The 19,683-nt window shown below is 42.2% G+C and overlaps 1 protein-coding gene across 2 annotated transcripts in view; it reads left to right on the forward strand.

The window, feature by feature from the left end:
- Positions 1 to 19,683, forward strand: part of LOC139751987 (frizzled-9-like) — a 147,749-nt gene that overhangs the window by 41,147 nt on the left and 86,919 nt on the right. For both annotated transcript variants that reach the window (XM_071667737.1, XM_071667736.1), the window contains exon 5: positions 19,070 to 19,224. In XM_071667737.1, the coding sequence (XP_071523838.1) occupies positions 19,070 to 19,224 (155 nt within the window). The remainder of the gene's footprint in view (positions 1 to 19,069; positions 19,225 to 19,683) is intronic.

Genomic DNA, 19,683 nt, shown 5'->3' on the forward strand with positions numbered 1-19,683 from the left:
AGAGTGTGAACGAATGTGGCCTTTGTTGTCTTTTCCTGGTGCTATCGTGCGCGTGTGCAGGGGGAGGGGGTTGTCATTTCATGTGTTGCAAGGTGGTGATGGGAATGAATAAAGGCAGCAAGAATGAATTATATACATATGTATATATGTATATGTCTGTGTATATATATATATATATATATATATATATATATATATATATATATATATATATATATATATATATATATATATATATATATCTTTCTTTCTTTCATACTATTCACCATTTCCCGCATTAGTGAGGTAGCGTTAAGAACAGAGGACTGGGCCTTTGAGGGAATATCCTCACCTGGCCCCCTTCTCTGCTCCTTCTTTTGGAAAATTAAAAAAAAAATGAGAGGGGAGGATTTTCAGCCCCCCGCTCTCTTCCCTTTTAGTCGCCTCCTACGACACGCAGGGAATATGTGGGAAGTATTCTTTCTCCCCTATCCCCAGGGATAATATATATATATATATATATATATATATATATATATAAGGGTAAGAGAGATGTGTGGAAATAAAAAGAGCGTGGTTGAGAGAGCAGAAGAGGGTGTTTTGAAATGGTTTGGGCACATGGAGAGAATGAGTGAGGAAAGATTGACCAAGAGGATATATGTGTCGGAGGTGGAGGGAACGAGGAGAAGAGGGAGACCAAATTGGAGGTGGAAAGATGGAGTGAAAAGGATTTTGTGTGATCGGGGCCTGAACATGCAGGAGGGTGAAAGGAGGGCAAGGAATAGAGTGAATTGGAGCGATGTGGTATACAGGGGTTGACGTGCTGTCAGTGGATTGAATCAAGGCATGTGAAGCGTCTGGGGTAAACCATGGAAAGCTGTGTAGGTATGTATATTTGCGTGTGTGGACGTGTGTATGTACATGTGTATGGGGGGGGTTGGGCCATTTCTTTCGTCTGTTTCCTTGCGCTACCTCGCAAACGCGGGAGACAGCGACAAAGTATAAAAAAAAAAAAAAAAAAAAAAAATATAAATATATATATATAGGAGGATGGATGTGCTGGAAATGAGATGTTTGAGGACAATGTGTGGTGTGAGGTGGTTTGATCGAGTAAGTAACGTAAGGGTAAGAGAGATGTGTGGAAATAAAATGAGCGTGGCTGAGAGAGCAGAAGAGGGTGTTTTGAAATGGTTTGGGCACATGGAAAGAATGAGTGAGAAAAGATTGACCAAGAGGATATATGTGTCGGAGGTGGAGGGAACGAGGAGAAGTAGGAGACCAAATTGGAGGTGGAAAGATGGAGTGAAAAAGATTTTGTGTGATTGGGGCCTGAACATGCAGGAGGGTGAAAGGAGGGCAAGGAATAGAGTGAATTGGATCGATGTGTTATACCGGGGTTGACGTGCTGTCGGTGGATTGAATCAGGGCATGTGAAGCGTCTGGGGTAAACCATGGAAAGCTGTGTAGGTATGTATATTTGCTTGTGTGGACGTATGTATATACATGTGTATGGGGGTGGGTTGGGCCATTTCTTTCGTCTGTTTCCTTGCGCTACCTCGCAAATGCGGGAGACAGCGACAAAAAAAAAAAAAAAAAATATATATATATATATATATATATATAAATATATATATATATTGGGGAAGAGCAGTTTGGTTTCAGAAGTGGTAGAGGATGTGTGGATCAGGTGTTTGCTTTGAAGGATGTATGTGAGAAATACTTAGAAAAGCAAATGGATTTGTATGTAGCATTTATGGATCTTGAGAAGGCATATGATAGAGCTGATAGAGATGCTCTGTGGAAGGTATTAAGAATATATGGTGTGGGAGGCAAGTTGTTAGAAGCAGTGAAAAGTTTTTATCGAGGATGTACGGCATGTGTACGTGTAGGAAGAGAGGAAAGTGATTGGTTCTCAGTGAATGTAGGTTTGCGGCAGGGGTGTGTGATGTCTCCATGGTTGTTTAATTTGTTTATGGATGGGGTTGTTAGGGAGGTAAATGCAAGAGTTTTGGAAAGAGGGGCAAGTATGAAGTCTGTTGGAGATGAGAGAGCTTGGGAAGTGAGTAAGTTGTTGTTCGCTGATGATACAGCACTGGTGGCTGATTCATGTGGGAAACTGCAGAAGCTGGTGACTGAGTTTGGTAAAGTGTGTGAAAGAAGAAAGTTAAGAGTAAATGTGAATAAGAGCAAGGTTATTAGGTACAGTAGGGTTGAGGGTCAAGTCCATTGGGAGGTAAGTTTGAATGGAGAAAAACTGGAGGAAGTAAAGTGTTTTAGATACCTGGGAGTGGATCGGGCAGTGGATGGAACCATGGAAGCGGAAGTGGATCATAGGGTGGGGGAGGGGGGGAAAATCCTGGGAGCCTTGAAGAATGTGTGGAAGTCGAGAACATTATCTGGGAAAGCAAAAATGGGTATGTTTGAAGGAATATTGGTTCCAACAATGTTGTATGGTTGCGAGGCGTGGGCTATGGATAGAGTTATGCGCAGGAGGATGGATGTGCTGGAAATGAGATGTTTGAGGACAATGTGTGGTGTGAGGTGGTTTGATCGAGTAAGTAAAGTAAGGGTAAGAGAGATGTGTGGAAATTAAAAGAGCATGGTTGAGAGAGCAGAAGAGGGTGTTTTGAAATGGTTTGGGCACATGGAGAGAATGAGTGAGGAAAGATTGACCAAGAGGATATATGTGTCGGAGGTGGAGGGAACGAGAAGTGGGAGACCAAATTGGAGGTGGAAAGATGGAGTGAAAAAGATTTTGTGTGATCGGGGCCTGAACATGCAGGAGGGTGAAAGGAGGGCAAGGAATAGAGTGAATTGGAGCGATGTGGTATACCGGGGTTGACGTGCTGTCAGTGGATTGAATCAGGGCATCTGCGTCTGGGGTAAATCATGGAAAGCTGTGTAGGTATGTATATTTGCATGTGTGGACGTATGTATATACATGTGTATGGGGGTGGGTTGGGCCATTTCTTTCGTCTGTTTCCTTGCGCTACCTCGCAAACGCGGGAGACAGCGACAAAGCAAAATAAATAAATATATATATATATATATATATATATATATATATATATATGGGAAACAGAAGAAGGAGTCACGCGGGGAGTGCTCATCCTCCTCGAAGGCTCAGAGTGGGGTGCCTAAATGTGTGTGGATGTAACCAAGATGTGAAAAAAGGAGAGATAGGTAGTATGTTTGAGGAAAGGAACCTGGATGTTTTGGCTCTGAGTGAAACGAAGCTCAAGGGTAAAGGGGAAGAGTGGTTTGGGAATGTCTGGGGAGTAAAGTCAGGGGTTAGTGAGAGGACAAGAGCAAGGGAAGGAGTAGCAATACTCCTGAAACAGGAGTTGTGGGAGTATGTGATAGAGTGTAAGAAAGTAAATTCTCGATTAATATGGGTAAAACTGAAAGTTGATGGAGAGAGGTGGGTGATTATTGGTGCATATGCACCTGGGCATGAGAAGAAAGATCAAGAGAGGCAAGTGTTTTGGGAGCAGCTGAATGAGTGTATTAGTGGTTTTGATGCACGAGACCGGGTCATAGTGATGGGTGATTTGAATGCAAAGGTGAGTAATGTGGCAGTTCAGGGAATAATTGGTATACATGGGGTGTTCAGTGTTGTAAATGGAAATGGTGAAGAGCTTGTAGATTTATGTGCTGAAAAAGGACTGATGATTGGGAATACCTGGTTTAAAAAGCGAGATATACATAAGTATACTTATGTAAGTAGGAGAGATGGCCAGAGAGCGTTATTGGATTATGTGTTAATTGACAGGCGTGCGAAAGAGAGACTTTTGGATGTTAATGTGCTGAGAGGTGCAACTGGAGGGATGTCTGATCATTATCTTGTGGAGGCTAAGGTGAAGATTTGTATGGGTTTTCAGAAAAGAAGAGTGAATGTTGGGGTGAAGAGGGTGGTGAGAGTAAGTGAGCTTGAGAAAGAGACCTGTGTGAGGAAGTACCAGGAGAGACTGAGTACAGAATGGAAAAAGGTGAGAACAATGGAAGTAAGGGGAGTGGGGGAGGAATGGGATGTATTTAGGGAATCAGTGATGGATTGTGCAAAAGATGCTTGTGGCATGAGAAGAGTGGGAGGTGGGTTGATTAGAAAGGGTAGTGAGTGGTGGGATGAAGAAGTAAGAGTATTAGTGAAAGAGAAGAGAGAGGCATTTGGACGATTTTTGCAGGGAAAAAATGCAATTGAGTGGGAGATGTATAAAAGAAAGAGACAGGAGGTCAAGAGAAAGGTGCAAGAGGTGAAAAAAAGGGCAAATGAGAGTTGGGGCGAGAGAGTATCATTAAATTTTAGGGAGAATAAAAAGATGTTCTGGAAGGAGGTAAATAAAGTGCGTAAGACAAGGGAGCAAATGGGAACTTCAGTGAAGGGCGCAAATGGGGAGGTGAAAACAAGTAGTGGTGATGTGAGAAGGAGATGGAGTGAGTATTTTGAAGGTTTGTTGAATGTGTTTGATGATAGAGTGGCAGATATAGGGTGTTTTGGTCGAGGTGGTGTGCAAAGTGAGAGGGTTAGGGAAAATGATTTGGTAAACAGAGAAGAGGTAGTGAAAGCTTTGCGGAAGATGAAAGCTGGCAAGGCAGCAGGTTTGGATGGTATTGCAGTGGAATTTATTAAAAAAGGGGGTGACTGTATTGTTGACTGGTTGGTAAGGTTATTTAATGTATGTATGACTCATGGTGAGGTGCCTGAGGATTGGCGGAATGCGTGCATAGTGCCATTGTACAAAGGCAAAGGGGATAAGAGTGAGTGCTCAAATTACAGAGGTATAAGTTTGATGAGTATTCCTGGTAAATTATATGGGAGGGTATTGATTGAGAGGGTGAAGGCATGTACAGAGCATCAGATTGGGGAAGAGCAGTGTGGTTTCAGAAGTGGTAGAGGATGTGTGGATCAGGTGTTTGCTTTGAAGAATGTATGTGAGAAATACTTAGAAAAGCAAATGGATTTGTATGTAGCATTTATGGATCTGGAGAAGGCATATGATAGAGTTGATAGAGATGCTCTGTGGAAGGTATTAAGAATATATGGTGTGGGAGGAAAGTTGTTAGAAGCAGTGAAAAGTTTTTATCGAGGATGTAAGGCATGTGTACGTGTAGGAAGAGAGGAAAGTGATTGGTTCTCAGTGAATGTAGGTTTGCGGCAGGGGTGTGTGATGTCTCCATGGTTGTTTAATTTGTTTATGGATGGGGTTGTTAGGGAGGTAAATGCAAGAGTTTTGGAAAGAGGGGCAAGTATGAAGTCTGTTGGGGATGAGAGAGCCTGGGAAGTGAGTCAGTTGTTGTTCGCTGATGATACAGCGCTGGTGGCTGATTCATGTGAGAAACTGCAGAAGCTGGTGACTGAGTTTGGAAAAGTGTGTGGAAGAAGAAAGTTAAGAGTAAATGTGAATAAGAGCAAGGTTATTAGGTACAGTAGGGTTGAGGGTCAAGTCAATTGGGAGGTGAGTTTGAATGGAGAAAAACTGGAGGAAGTGAAGTGTTTTAGATATCTGGGAGTGGATCTGGCAGCGGATGGAACCATGGAAGCGGAAGTGGATCATAGGGTGGGGGAGGGGGCGAAAATCCTGGGGGCCTTGAAGAATGTGTGGAAGTCGAGAACATTATCTCGGAAAGCAAAAGTGGGTATGTTTGAAGGAATAGTGGTTCCAACAATGTTGTATGGTTGCGAGGCGTGGGCTATGGATAGAGTTGTGCGCAGGAGGATGGATGTGCTGGAAATGAGATGTTTGAGGACAATGTGTGGTGTGAGGTGGTTTGATCGAGTGAGTAACGTAAGGGTAAGAGAGATGTGTGGTAATAAAAAGAGCGTGGTTGAGAGAGCAGAAGAGGGTGTTTTGAAGTGGTTTGGGCACATGGAGAGGATGAGTGAGGAGAGATTGACCAAGAAGATATATGTGTCGGAGGTGGAGGGAACAAGGAGAAGAGGGAGACCAAATTGGAGGTGGAAAGATGGAGTGAAAAAGATTTTGTGTGATCGGGGCCTGAACATGCAGGAGGGTGAAAGGAGGGCAAGGAACAGAGTGAATTGGAGCAATGTGGTATACCGGGGTTGACGTGCTGTCAGTGGATTGAATCAAGGCATGTGAAGCGTCTGGGGTAAACCATGGAAAGCTGTGTAGGTATGTGTATTTGCGTGTGTGGACGTGTGTATATGCATGTGTATGGGGGGGGTTGGGTCATTCTTTCGTCTGTTTCCTTGCGCTACCTTCCTAATGTGGGAGACTGACAAAATATAATAGGAAATGATATATATAAATATTTATATTTTTGAAGGGAAAAAATGCAAATGACTGGGAGATGTATCAAAGAAAGAGGCAGGTGCAAGAAAGGTGGAAAAGGTGAAAAAGAGGGCAAATGAGAGTTGGGGTGAGAGAGTATCATTAAATTTTAAGGAGAATAAAAAGATATTTTGGAAGGAGGTAAATAGTGTGTAAGACAAGGGAACAAATGGGAACATCAGTGAAGGGGGTTAATGGGGAGGCAATAACAAGTAGTGGTGATGTGAGAAGGAGATGGAGTGAGTATTTTGAAGGTCTGTTGAATGTGTTTGATGATAGAGTGGCAGATATAGGGTGTTTTGGTCGAGGTGGTGTGGAAAGTGAGAGGGTTAGGGATAATGATTTGGTAAACAAAGAAGAGGTAGTAAAAGATTTGCGGAAGATGAAAGCTGGCAAGGCAGCGGGTCTGGATGGTATTGCAGTGAAATTTATTAAAAAAGGGGGTGACTGTATTGTTAACTGGTTGGTAAGGTTATTTAATGTATATATGACTCATGGTAAGGTGCCTGAGGATTGGCGGAATGCTTGCATAGTGCTGTTGTACAAAGGCAAAGTGGATAAAAGTGAGTGCTCAAATTACAGAGGTATAAGTTTGTTGAGTATTCCTGGGAAATCATAAGGGAGGGTATTGATTGAGAGGGAGAAGGTATGGACAGACCATAAGACTGGTAAAGAGCAGAGTGGTTTCAGAAGTGGTAGAGGATATGTGGATCAGGTGTTTGCTTTGAAGAATGTATGTAAGAAATACTGTAAAAAAATACATGTAAGGCATGTGTACGTGTAGGAAGAGAGGAAAGTGATTGGTTCTCAGTGAATGTAGGTTTGCGGCAGGGGTGTGTGATGTCTCCATGGTTGTTTAATTTGTTTATGGATGGGGTTGTTAGGGAGGTAAATGCAAGAGTTTTGGAAAGAGGGGCAAGTATGAAGTCTGTTGGGGATGAGAGAGCTTGGGAAGTGAGTCAGTTGTTGTTCGCTGATGATACAGCACTGGTGGCTGATTCATGTGAGAAACTGCAGAAGCTGGTGACTGAGTTTGGTAAAGTGTGTGGAAGAAGAAAGTTAAGAGTAAATGTGAATAAGAGCAAGGTTATTAGGTACAGTAGGGTTGAGGGTCAAGTCAATTGGGAGGTGAGTTTGAATGGAGAAAAACTGGAGGAAGTGAAGTGTTTCAGATATCTGGGAGTGGATCTGGCAGCGGATGGAACCATCGAAGCGGAAGTGGATCATAGGGTGGGGGAGGGGGCGAAAATTCTGGGGGCCTTGAAGAATGTGTGGAAGTCGAGGACATTATCTGGGAAAGCAAAAATGGGTATGTTTGAAGGAATAGTGGTTCCAACAATGTTGTATGGTTGCGAGGCGTGGGCTATGGATAGAGTTGTGCGCAGGAGGATGGATGTGCTGGAAATGAGATGTTTGAGGACAATGTGTGGTGTGAGGTGGTTTGATCGAGTGAGTAATGTAAGGGTAAGAGAGATGTGTCGAAATAAAAAGAGCGTGGTTGAGAGAGCAGAAGAGGGTGTTTTGAAGTGGTTTTGGCACATGGAGAGAATGAGTGAGGAAAGATTGACCAAGAGGATATATGTGTCGGAGGTGGAGGGAATAAGGAGAAGAGGGAGACCAAATTGGAGGTGGAAAGATGGAGTGAAAAAGATTTTGTGTGATCGGGGCCTGAACATGCAGGAGGGTGAAAGGAGGGCAAGGAATAGAGTGAATTGGAGCGATGTGGTATACCGGGGTTGACGTGCTGTCAGTGGATTGAATCAAGGCATGTGAAGTGTCTGGGGTAAACCATGGAAAGCTGTGTAGGTATGTATATTTGCGTGTGCGGACGTATGTATATACATGTGTATGGGGGGGGTTGGGCCATTTCTTTCGTCTGTTTCCTTGCACTACCTCGCAAACGCGGGAGACAGCGACAAAGTATAATAAATATATATATATATATATATATATATATATACATATATTTTCTTTTTTTTGCTTTGTCGCTGTCTCCCGCGTTTGCGAGGTAGCGCAAGGAAACAGACGAAAGAAATGGCCCAACCCACCCCCATACACATATATATACATACACGTCCACATACGCAAATATACATACATATACATCTCAATGTACACATATATATACACACACAGACATATACATATGCACACATGTACATAATTCATACTGTCTGCCTTTATTTATTCCCATCGCCACCCCGCCACACATGGAATAACTTCCCCCTTCCCCCTCATGTGTGCAAGGTAGCGCTAGGAAAAGACAACAAAGGCCCCATTCGTTCACACTCAGTCTCTAGCTGTCATGTAATAATGCCTGAAACCACAGCTCCCTTTCCACATACAGGCCCCACAGAACTTTCCATGGTTTACCCCAGACGCTTCACATGCCCTGATTCAATCCATTGACAGCACGTCGACCCCGGTATACCACATCAATCCAATTCACTCTATTCCTTGAACGCCTTTCACCCTCCTGCATGTTCAAGCCCCGATCACTCAAAATCTTTTTCACTCCATCTTTCCACCTCCAATTTGGTCTCCCACTTCTCGTTCCCTCCACCTCCGACACATATATCCTCTTGGACAATCTTTCCTCACTCATTCTCTCCATGTGACCAAACCATTTCAAAACACCCTCTTCTGCTCTCTCAACCACACTCTATTTCCACACATCTCTCTTACCCTTACATTACTTACTCGATCAAACCACCTCACACCACATAATGTCCTCAAACATCTCATTTCCAGCACATCTACCCTCCTGTGCACAACTCTATCCATAGCCCACGCCTCGCAACCATACAACATTATTGGAACCACTATTCCTTCAAACATACCCATTTTTGCTTTCCCAGATAATGTTCTCGACTTCCACACATTCTTCAAGGCTCCCAGGATTTTCGCCCCCTCTCCCACCCTATGATTCGCTTCCGCTTCCATGGTTCCATCCGCTGCCAGATCCACTCCAAGATATCGAAAACACTTTACTTCCTCCAGTTTTTCTCCATTCAAACTTACCTCCCAATTGACTTGACCCTCAACCCTACTGTACCTAATAACCTTGCTCTTATTCACATTTACTCTTAACTTTCTTCTCTCACACACTTTACCAAACTCAGTCACCAGCTTCTGCAGTTTCTCACATGAAGCAGCCACCAGCGCTGTATCATCAGTGAACAACAACTGACTCACTTCCCAAGCTCTCTCATCCCCAACAGACTGCATACTTGCCCCTCTTTCCAAAACTCTTGCATTCACCTCCCTAACAACCCCATCTATAAACAAATTAAACAACCATGGAGACATCACACACCCCTGCCGCAAACCTACATTCACTGAGAACCAATCACTTTCCTCTCTTCCTACACGTACACATGCCTTACAACCTCGATAAAAACTTTTCACTGCTTCTAACAACTTGCCTCCCAACCATATATTCTTAGTGCCTTCCACAGACCATCTCTATCAACTAGCCCCCTTCACTGAAGGGGGCTAATGGGGAGGTGATAACAAGTAGTGGTGATATGAGGAGATGGAGTGGGTATATTGAAGGTTTGTTGAATGTGTTTGATGATACAGTGGCAGATATAGGGTGTTTTGGTCGAGGTGGTGCGCAAAGTGAGAGGGTTAGGGAAAATCATTTGGTAAACAGAGAAGAGGTAGTAAAAGCTTTGCAGAAGATGAAAGCTGGCAAGGCAGCAGGTTTGGATGGTATTGCAGTGGAATTTATTAATAAAGGGGGTGACTGTATTGTCGACTGGTTGGTAAGGTTATTTAATGTATGTATGATTCATGGTGAGGTGCCAGAGGATTGGCGGAATGCTTGCATGTGCCATTGTACAAAGGCAAAGGGGATAAGAGTGAGTGCTCAAATTACAGAGGTATAAGTTTCCTGAGTATTCCTGGTAAATTATATGGGAGGGTATTGATTGAGAGGGTGAAGGCATGCACAGAGCATCACATTGGGGAAGAGCAGTGTGGTTTCAGAAGTGGTAGAGGATGTGTGGATCAGGTGTTTGCTTTGAAGAATGTATGTGAGGAATACTTAGAAAAGCATATGGATTTGTATGTAGCATTTATGGATCTGGAGAAGGCATATGATATATATATATATATATATATATATATTTATATTTTTTTTTTTTTTTTTTTGTTGCCGCTGTCTCCCGTGTTTGCGAGGTAGCGCAAGGAAACAGACGAAAGATGTGGCCCAACCCACCCCCATACACATGTATATACACACGTCCACACACGCGAATATACATACCTACACAGCTTTCCATGGTTTACCCCAGACGCTTCACATGCCTCGATTCAATCCACTGACAGCACGTCAACCCCTGTATACCACATCGCTCCAATTCACTCTATTCTTTGCCCTCCTTACACCCTCCTGCATGTTCAGGCCCTGATCACACAAAATCTTTTTCACTCCATCTTTCCACCTCCAATTTGGTCTCCCTCTTCTCCTCGTTCCCTCCACCTCCGACACATATATCCTCTTGGTCAATCTTTCCTCACTCATTCTCTCCATGTGCCCAAACCATTTCAAAACACCCTCTTCTGCTCTCTCAACCATGCTCTTTTTATTTCCAAACATCTCTCTTACCCTTACGTTACTTACTCGATCAAACCACCTCACACCACACATTGTCCTCAAACATCTCATTTCCAGCACATCCATCCTCCTGCGCACAACTCTATCCATAGCCCACGCCTCGCAACCATACACCATTGTTGGAACCACTATTCCTTCAAACATACCCATTTTTGCTTTCCGAGATAATGTTCTCGACTTCCAAACATTCTTCAAGGCTCCCAGAATTTTCGCCCCCTCCCCCACCCTATGATCCACTTCCGCTTCCATGGTTCCATCCGCTGCCAGATCCACTCCCAGATATCTAAAACACTTCAATTCCCCCAGTTTTTCTCCATTCAAACTCACCTCCCAATTGACTTGACCCTCAACCCTACTGTACCTAATAACCTTGCTCTTATTCACATTTACTCTTAACTTTCTTCTTTCACACACTTTACCAAACTCAGTCACCAGCTTCTGCAGTTTCTCACATGAATCAGCCACCAGCGCTGTATCATCAGCGAACAACAACTGACTCACTTCCCAAGCTCTCTCATCCCCAACAGACTTCATACTTGCCCCTCTTTCCAAAACTCTTGCATTTACCTCCCTAACAACCCCATCCATAAACAAATTAAACAACCATGGAGACATCACACACCCCTGCCGCAAACCTTCATTCACTGAGAACCAATCACTTTCCTCTCTTCCTACACGTACACATGCCTTACATCCTCGATAAAAACTTTTCACTGCTTCTAACAACTTGCCTCCCACACCATATATTCTTAATACCTTCCACAGAGCATCTCTATCAACTCTATCATATGCCTTCTCCAGATCCATAAATGCTATATACAAATCCATTTGCTTTTCTAAGTATTTCTCACATACATTCTTCAAAGCAAACACCTGATCCACACATCCTCTACCACTTCTGACACCACACTGCTCTTCCCCAATCTGATGCTCTGTACATGCTTTCACCCTCTCAATCAATACTCTCCCATATAATTTACCAGGAATACTCAACAAACTTATACCTCTGTAATTTGAGCACTCACTCTTATCCCCTTTGCCTTTGTACAATGGCACTATGCACGCATTCCGCCAATCCTCAGGCACCTCACCATGAGTCATACATACATTAAATAACCTTACCAACCAGTCAACAATACAGTCACCCCCTTTTTTAATAAATTCCACTGCAATACCATCCAAACCCGCTGCCTTGCCGGCTTTCATCTTCCGCAAAGGTTTTACTACCTCTTCTCTGTTTACCAAATCATTTTCCCTAACCCTCTCACTTTGCACACCACCTCGACCAAAACACCCTATATCTGCCACTCTATCATCAAACACATTCAACAAACCTTCAAAATACTCACTCCATCTCCTTCTCACATCACCACTACTTGTTATAACCTCCCCATTTGCGCCCTTCACTGAAGTTCCCATTTGCTCCCTTGTCTTACGCACTTTATTTACCTGTATGTGAGAAATACTTAGAAAAGCAAATGGATTTGTATGTAGCATTTATGGATCTGGAGAAGGCATATGATAGAGTTGATAGAGATGCTCTGTGGAAGGTATTAAGAATATATGGTGTGGGAGGCAAGTTGTTAGAAGCAGTGAAAAGTTTTTATCGAGGATGTAAGGCATGTGTACGTGTAGGAAGAGAGGAAAGTGATTGGTTCTCAGTGAATGTAGGTTTGCGGCAGGGGTGTGTGATGTCTCCATGGTTGTTTAATTTGTTTATGGATGGGGTTGTTAGGGAGGTGAATGCAAGAGTTTTGGAAAGAGGGGCAAGTATGAAGTCTGTTGTGGATGAGAGAGCTTGGGAAGTGAGTCAGTTGTTGTTCGCTGATGATACAGCGCTGGTGGCTGATTCATGTGAGAAACTGCAGAAGCTGGTGACTGAGTTTGGTAAAGTGAGTGAAAGAAAAAAGTTAAGAGTAAATGTGAAGAAGAGCAAGGTTATTAGGTACAGTAGGGTTGAGGGTCAAGTCAATTGGGAGGTAAGTTTGAATGGAGAAAAACTGGAGGAAGTAAAGTGTTTTAGATATCTGGGAGTGGATCTGGCAGCGGATGGAACCATGGAAGTGGAAGTGGATCATAGGGTGGGGGAGGGGGGAAAAATCCTGGGAGCCTTGAAGAATGTGTGGAAGTCGAGAACATTATCTCGGAAAGCAAAAATGGGTATGTTTCAAGGAATAGTGGTTCCAACAATGTTGTATGGTTGCGAGGCATGGGCTATGGATAGAGTTGTGTGCAGGAGGGTGGATGTGCTGGAAATGAGAAGTTTGAGGACAATGTTTGGTGTGAGGTGGTTTGATTGAGTAAGTAACGTAAGGGTAAGAGAGATGTGTGGAAATAAAAAGAGCGTGGTTGAGAGAGCAGAAGAGGGTGTTTTGAAATGGTTTGGGCACATTTAGAGACTGAGTGAGGAAAGATTGACCAAGAGGATATATGTGTCGGAGGTGGAGGGAACGAGGAGAAGTGGGAGACCAAATTGGAGGTGGAAAGATGGAGTGAAAAAGATTTTGTGTGATCGGGGCCTGAACATGCAGGAGGGTGAAAGGAGGGCAAGGAATAGAGTGAATTGGATCGATGTGGTATACCGGGGTTGACGTGCTGTCAGTGGATTGAATTAGGGCATGTGAAGCGTCTGGGGTAAGCCATGGAAAGCTGTGTAGGTATGTATATTTGCGTGTGTGGACGTATGTATATACATGTGTATGGGGGTGGGTTGGGCCATTTCTTTCGTCTGTTTCCTTGCGCTACCTAGCAAATGCGGGAGACAGCGACAAAGCAAAAAAATATATATATATATATATATATATATATATATATGAATAAATAGATAAATATATATAGGGGAGAAAGAATACTTCCCACGTATTCCCTGCATGTCGTAGAAGGCGACTAAAAGGGAAGGGAGCAGGGGGCTGGAAATCCTCCCCTCTCATTTTTTTTTAAATTTTCCAAAAGAAGGAACAGAGAAGGGGGCCATATGAGGATATTCCCTCAAAGGCCCAGTCCTCTGTTCTTAACGCTACCTCGCTAATGCGGGAAATGGCGAATAGTATGAAAAAAAAAAAAAAAATATATATATTGAGAGGTAAGTTTGGAGAAAAACTGGAGGAAGTGAAGTGTTTTAGATATCTGGGAGTGGATTTGGCAGTGGATGGAACCATGGAAGCGGAACTGAATCATAGGGTGGGGGAGGAGGCAAAAGTTCTGGGCGCATTGAAAAATGTGTGGAAGTCGAGAATATTATCTTGGAAAGCAAAAATGGGTATGTTTGAAGGAATAGTGGTTCCAGCAATGTTATATGGTTGCGAGGCGTGGGCTATAGATAGAGTTGTGCGGAGGGTGGATATGCTGGAAATGAGATGTTTGTGAGGACAATATGTGGAGTGAGGTGGTTTGATCGAGTAAGTAATGAAAGGGTAAGAGAAATGTGCGGTAATAAAGAGTGTGGTTGAGAAAGCAGAAGAGGGTGTTTTGAAATGGTTTGGTCACATGGAGAGAATGAGTGAGGAAAGATTGACAAACAGGATATATGTGTCAGAGGTGGAGGGAATGAGGAGAAGTGGGAGACCAAATTGGAGGTGGAAAGATGGAGTGAAAAAGATTTTGAGTGACTGGGGCCTGAACATTCAGTAGGGTGAAAGGCGTGCAAGGAATAGAGTGAATTGGAACGATGTGGTATACCGGGGTCAACGTGCTGTGAATGGATTGAACCAGGGCATGTGAAGCGTCTGGGGTAAACCATGGAAAGTTTTGTGGGGCCTGGATGTGGAAAGGGAGCTGTGGTTTCGGTGCTTTATACATGACAGCTAGACTAAGTGTGAATGAATGTGGCCTTTGTTGTCTTTTCCTAGCGCTACCTCATGCACATGTGGGGGGGAGGGGGTTTTCATTCCATGTGTGGCGGGGTGGTGACGGGAATGAATAAGGGCAGACAGTATGAATTATGTATATATGTATATATCTGTGTGTGTATATATATGTATACGTTGAGATGTATAGATATGTATATGTGCTGTGTGTGGACGTATATGTATATATATGTGTGTATTTGAGTGGGTTGGGCCATTCTTTTGTCTGTTTCCTTGCACTACCTCGCTAACGCGGGAGACAGCGACAAAGTATAATAAAATATAAATATATATATATATATATATATATATATATATATATATATATATATATATATATATTATCCCTGGGGATAGGGGAGAAAGAATACTTCCCAAGTTCTCCCTGCGTGTCGTAGAAGGCAACTGAAAAGGAAGGGAGTGGGGGGCTGGAAATCCTCCCCTCTTGTTTTTAATTTTCCAAAAGAAGGAACAGAGAAGGGGGCCAAGTGAGGATATTCCCTCAAAGGCTCAGTCCTCTGTTCTTAACGCTACCTCGCTAACGCGGGAAATGGCGAAGAGTATGAAAAATATATATATATATGGAAAGAGGGGCAAGTATGAAGTCTGTTGGGGATGAGAGAGGTTGGGAAGTGAGTCAGTTGTTGTTCGCTGATGATACAGCGCTGGTGGCTGATTCATGTGAGAAACTGCAGAAGCTGGTGACTGAGTTTGGTAAAGTGTGTGGAAGAAGAAAGTTAAGAGTAAATGTGAATAAGAGCAAGGTTATTAGGTAAAGTAGGGTTGAGGGTCAAGTCAATTGGGAGGTGAGTTTGAATGGAGAAAAACTGGAGGAAGTGAAGTGTTTTAGATATCTGGGAGTGGATCTGGCAGCGGATGGAACCATGGAAGCGGAAGTGGATCATAGGGTGGGGGAGGGGGCGAAAATCCTGGGGGCCTTGAAGAATGTGTGGAAGTCGAGAACATTATCTCGGAAAGCAAAAATGGGTATGTATGAAGGAATAGTGGTTCCAACAATGTTGTATGGTTGCGAGGCGTGGGCTATGGATAGAGTTGTGCGCAGGAGGATGGATGTGCTGGAAATGAGATGTTTGAGGACAATGTGTGGTGTGAGGTGGTTTGATCGAGTGAGTAACGTAAGGGTAAGAGAGATGTGTGGAAATAAAAAGAGCGTGGTTGAGAGAGCAGAAGAGGGTGTTTTGAAGTGGTTTGGGCACATGGAGAGGATGAGTGAGGAAAGATTGACCAAGAGGATATATGTGTCGGAGGTGGAGGGAACAAGGAGAAGAGGGAGACCAAATTGGAGGTGGAAAGATGGAGTGAAAAAGATTTTGTGTGATCGGGGCCTGAACATGCAGGAGGGTGAAAGGAGGGCAAGGAATAGAGTGAATTGGAGCGATGTGGTATACCGGGGTTGACGTGCTGTCAGTGGATTGAATCAAGGCATGTGAAGCGTCTGGGGTAAGCCATGGAAAGCTGTGTAGGTATGTATATTTGCGTGTGTGGACGTATGTATATACATGTGTATGGGGGGGGTTGGGCCATTTCTTTCGTCTGTTTCCTTGCGCTACCTCGCAAACGCGGGAGACAGCGACAAAGTATAATAAATATAAATAAATAAATATATAAATAAATATATATATATATATATATATATATATATATATATATATATATATATATATATATATATATATATATATATATTTTTATATATATATATATATATATATATATATATATATATATATATATATATATATATATATATATATATATATATATATCCCTGGGGATAGGGGATGAAGAATACTTCCCACGTATTCCCTGCGTGTCGTAGAAGGCGACTAAAAGGGGAGGGAGCTGGAGGCTGGAAATCCTGCCCTCTCGTTTTTTTTTTCTTTTTTTTAATTTTCCAAAAGAAGGAACAGAGGGGGGCCAGGTGAGGATATTCCACAAAGGCCCAGTCCTCTGTTCTTAACGCTACCTCGCTAATGCGGGAAATGGCGGATAGTTCAAAAGAAAGAAAAAGATATATATATATATATATATATATATATATATATATATATATATATATATATATATATATATATATATATATATATTATCCCTGGGGATAGGGGAGAAAGAATACTTCCCAAGTTCTCCCTGCGTGTCGTATAAGGCAACTAAAAGGGAAGGGAGTGGGGGGCTGGAAATCCTCCCCTCTCGTTTTTTAATTTTCCCAAAGAAGGAACAGAGAAGGGAGCCAAGTGAGGATATTCCCTCAAAGGCTCAGTCTTCTGTTCTTAACGCTACCTCGCCAACGCGGGAAATGGCGAATAGTATGAAAAAAAAAATATATATATATATATATATATATATATGTATGTGTGTGTGTGTATATATGAGTTGTTGGGCCATTCTTTGTCTGTTTCCTTGCACTACCTCACTGATGTGGGAAACAGCAATTACGTATAATAATAAAGAAAAAATTAGATCGTTCCCTACACAAATGAGGAACTTTCATGTATTACTGAAATAATATTTTCAGCATAATCATGTTACATTTATGTATAATGGTAGAGTGTTCAAGAGAACGGCCTGTATGAGCATAAGACTCCCTCTTTGTATGGTACAAATAAGTAATCACCAACTTCTGCCCTATCAACTCTTTCCCAGATGTTGGTTTATTAGTTGGCAGTTTAATTTGAACTAATTTTCTGGACACTTCAGAAATTATACATCGCTCATAAGCTTCAAGAGAAGTTTTAAGCAACATTTCTTGCCATGGTATAATATTTAAGTAAGATAATTATTTATCTATTGTCTTGCACTCTATGAATTGCTCCTCACTCAAAAGAATAGTAACTTCTCTAGGTATCACATACAACTCACAAGACATTCATACCCCACATTACAAAAATCAACACAAAAACAAGAAACAATCCCTTTGTATTCTCAATAACAATTCATCCAGTCCTCACTAAACTATGGCTCACCTGCCTGGTCATCCGCCCAGTCAAAAGTAAATATAACTAAGCTAAAAACCACACAGACCTGAGCACTCAGAATCATCAGTGGCTGCTTAGCACCACAAACACCTAATGCTTCCACAACAAAACAATAATCCCCAACACAATCCCCTCTCAATAAACTTGGCAATCAGTTCTTTGCAACAGCACTAGGCCCTTTCCAGTCAAACCATTTGATTACTTACCACCAACCCCCGAGTAGAAATAAAAGCTTATCCCTACTTCACTCTTTAACAACCTGTACCTGCAAAACTCCCCACACCAACAAACACAAGAGTGACTAAACATATACTAATTGAAATGACTTGACAAGCTTTAAACAATGACCCATCTAACTCAGTCTTAAATACCACCCCCACCAGACATCTACCCATCTGAAACCACACTCCCTAAACACATACAAGTTCCACTTTTATTTTGTTTTCTACATTCTGAAGATGACCCATCTCCAAAACATTACAAACACTAATTCAACATATCCTAAGATCCCCTCAAGCCTAAAATGCAATTATCATACTGAAGAAAGTGAACAGTTACTCCTAAATTGTCCTGCACTCACCTAACACTGACATATACACAGCACCACACTTACCCTTGACCTATGGCCCCACCCAGTGGGTGTGGCTGCACTCAATTGACACAGACATATACACAACTTCACACTCCTCTGTGACCTATGATCCCACCAAATGAATGTGGTTAGTTTTCTGAGTGCCACAGGAGCTTCAAAGAATGGTTTCCTATGGTAAGAAGGTAAGGGTAAAGGTTCTCTTGCAATTTTTTCCTACACATTTCTAGTATCAGGATTTATTGTATGCAGGTATTTATTGCAGTGCTACTATCCTTTAATAGTAGGTATATTTATATGTCTACTGTGATGTATAGATTTAGAGGGCAGGGCTAATTTATGTGCTTTTATTGAATGTTTGTGCTCATATCCAACTGCTTCTCTCTTCTCCTCTTCCATGTTCTTCTTGTTCTTTCATTTCTCTTATGATGTGTATTCTCCCTCCCACTCCCTGTATTCCTCCTCCCACTCCCCATATCCCTCTTACTGTTTCACCTAATTTATCAAGGCTACCATAAATAATTCTGATTGATTTTCAGTCTCATAAATTAACTTTGTTTACATTTACCTAGGGGTGGACCAATTGATTACTGACATATATTCAAAGTTAAATTTGGTTTGTAAAATGAATTCCCAGCCCTAAGCCAGCAGGCTGGCAAAGGGAAGGAGTTCCCAGTCCTTTTAGGGGTACACTTGCTTACAGTACCTTCCTATGATTATTAAACAACTGCTCATTGTTTCTGCAGGTATGGATGCTTGTATGGGCAGGGCTGTGCTTTGTGTCAACCTTCTTTACTGTCCTGACATTCTGGCTTGAGCCAGCCAGGTTCCGATACCCTGAAAGACCCATTATTTGTCTGTCATTGTGCTATCTTCTGTACTGCCTTGCTTACTTGGCCAGGTGAGTTAACCTTAACCTTGGTAATGGGTAACCTTCTTTAAGGTAACCTTCTTTAAGGTAATATGCACAATTTAAAACTGGACAGTAAAGATGCAATATTTGTTGAATAACATTAATACCTTTCCATTTTTTGACACTGAATAAGAATTATACCTCAGACTGGAGATTACGTTCTATAAATTCCAAACATTTGACTTGTACATTCACTCTTGCTATATGCAGTCATGTTTTATAATCATCATCAACTATGGATGGCTTTCAGGAATATTCAGCTCAAGATACTTGCACACTAGTAAGACATATTAAATTTCAAAAGTAAAAAAAATAGGGAAGGACATCCTAAGATGTTGGGATGCTTTAGCTATATTCCTTTTTTTTCATACTTGTCATCAGTTTCCCCACATTAGCAAGATAGCACTAGGAACATAGAGAAGGGCCTCATTCACTCATATACAATCT

Source organism: Panulirus ornatus, chromosome 12 (assembly GCF_036320965.1).
Source record: "Panulirus ornatus isolate Po-2019 chromosome 12, ASM3632096v1, whole genome shotgun sequence".
Taxonomy (NCBI): domain Eukaryota; kingdom Metazoa; phylum Arthropoda; class Malacostraca; order Decapoda; family Palinuridae; genus Panulirus; species Panulirus ornatus.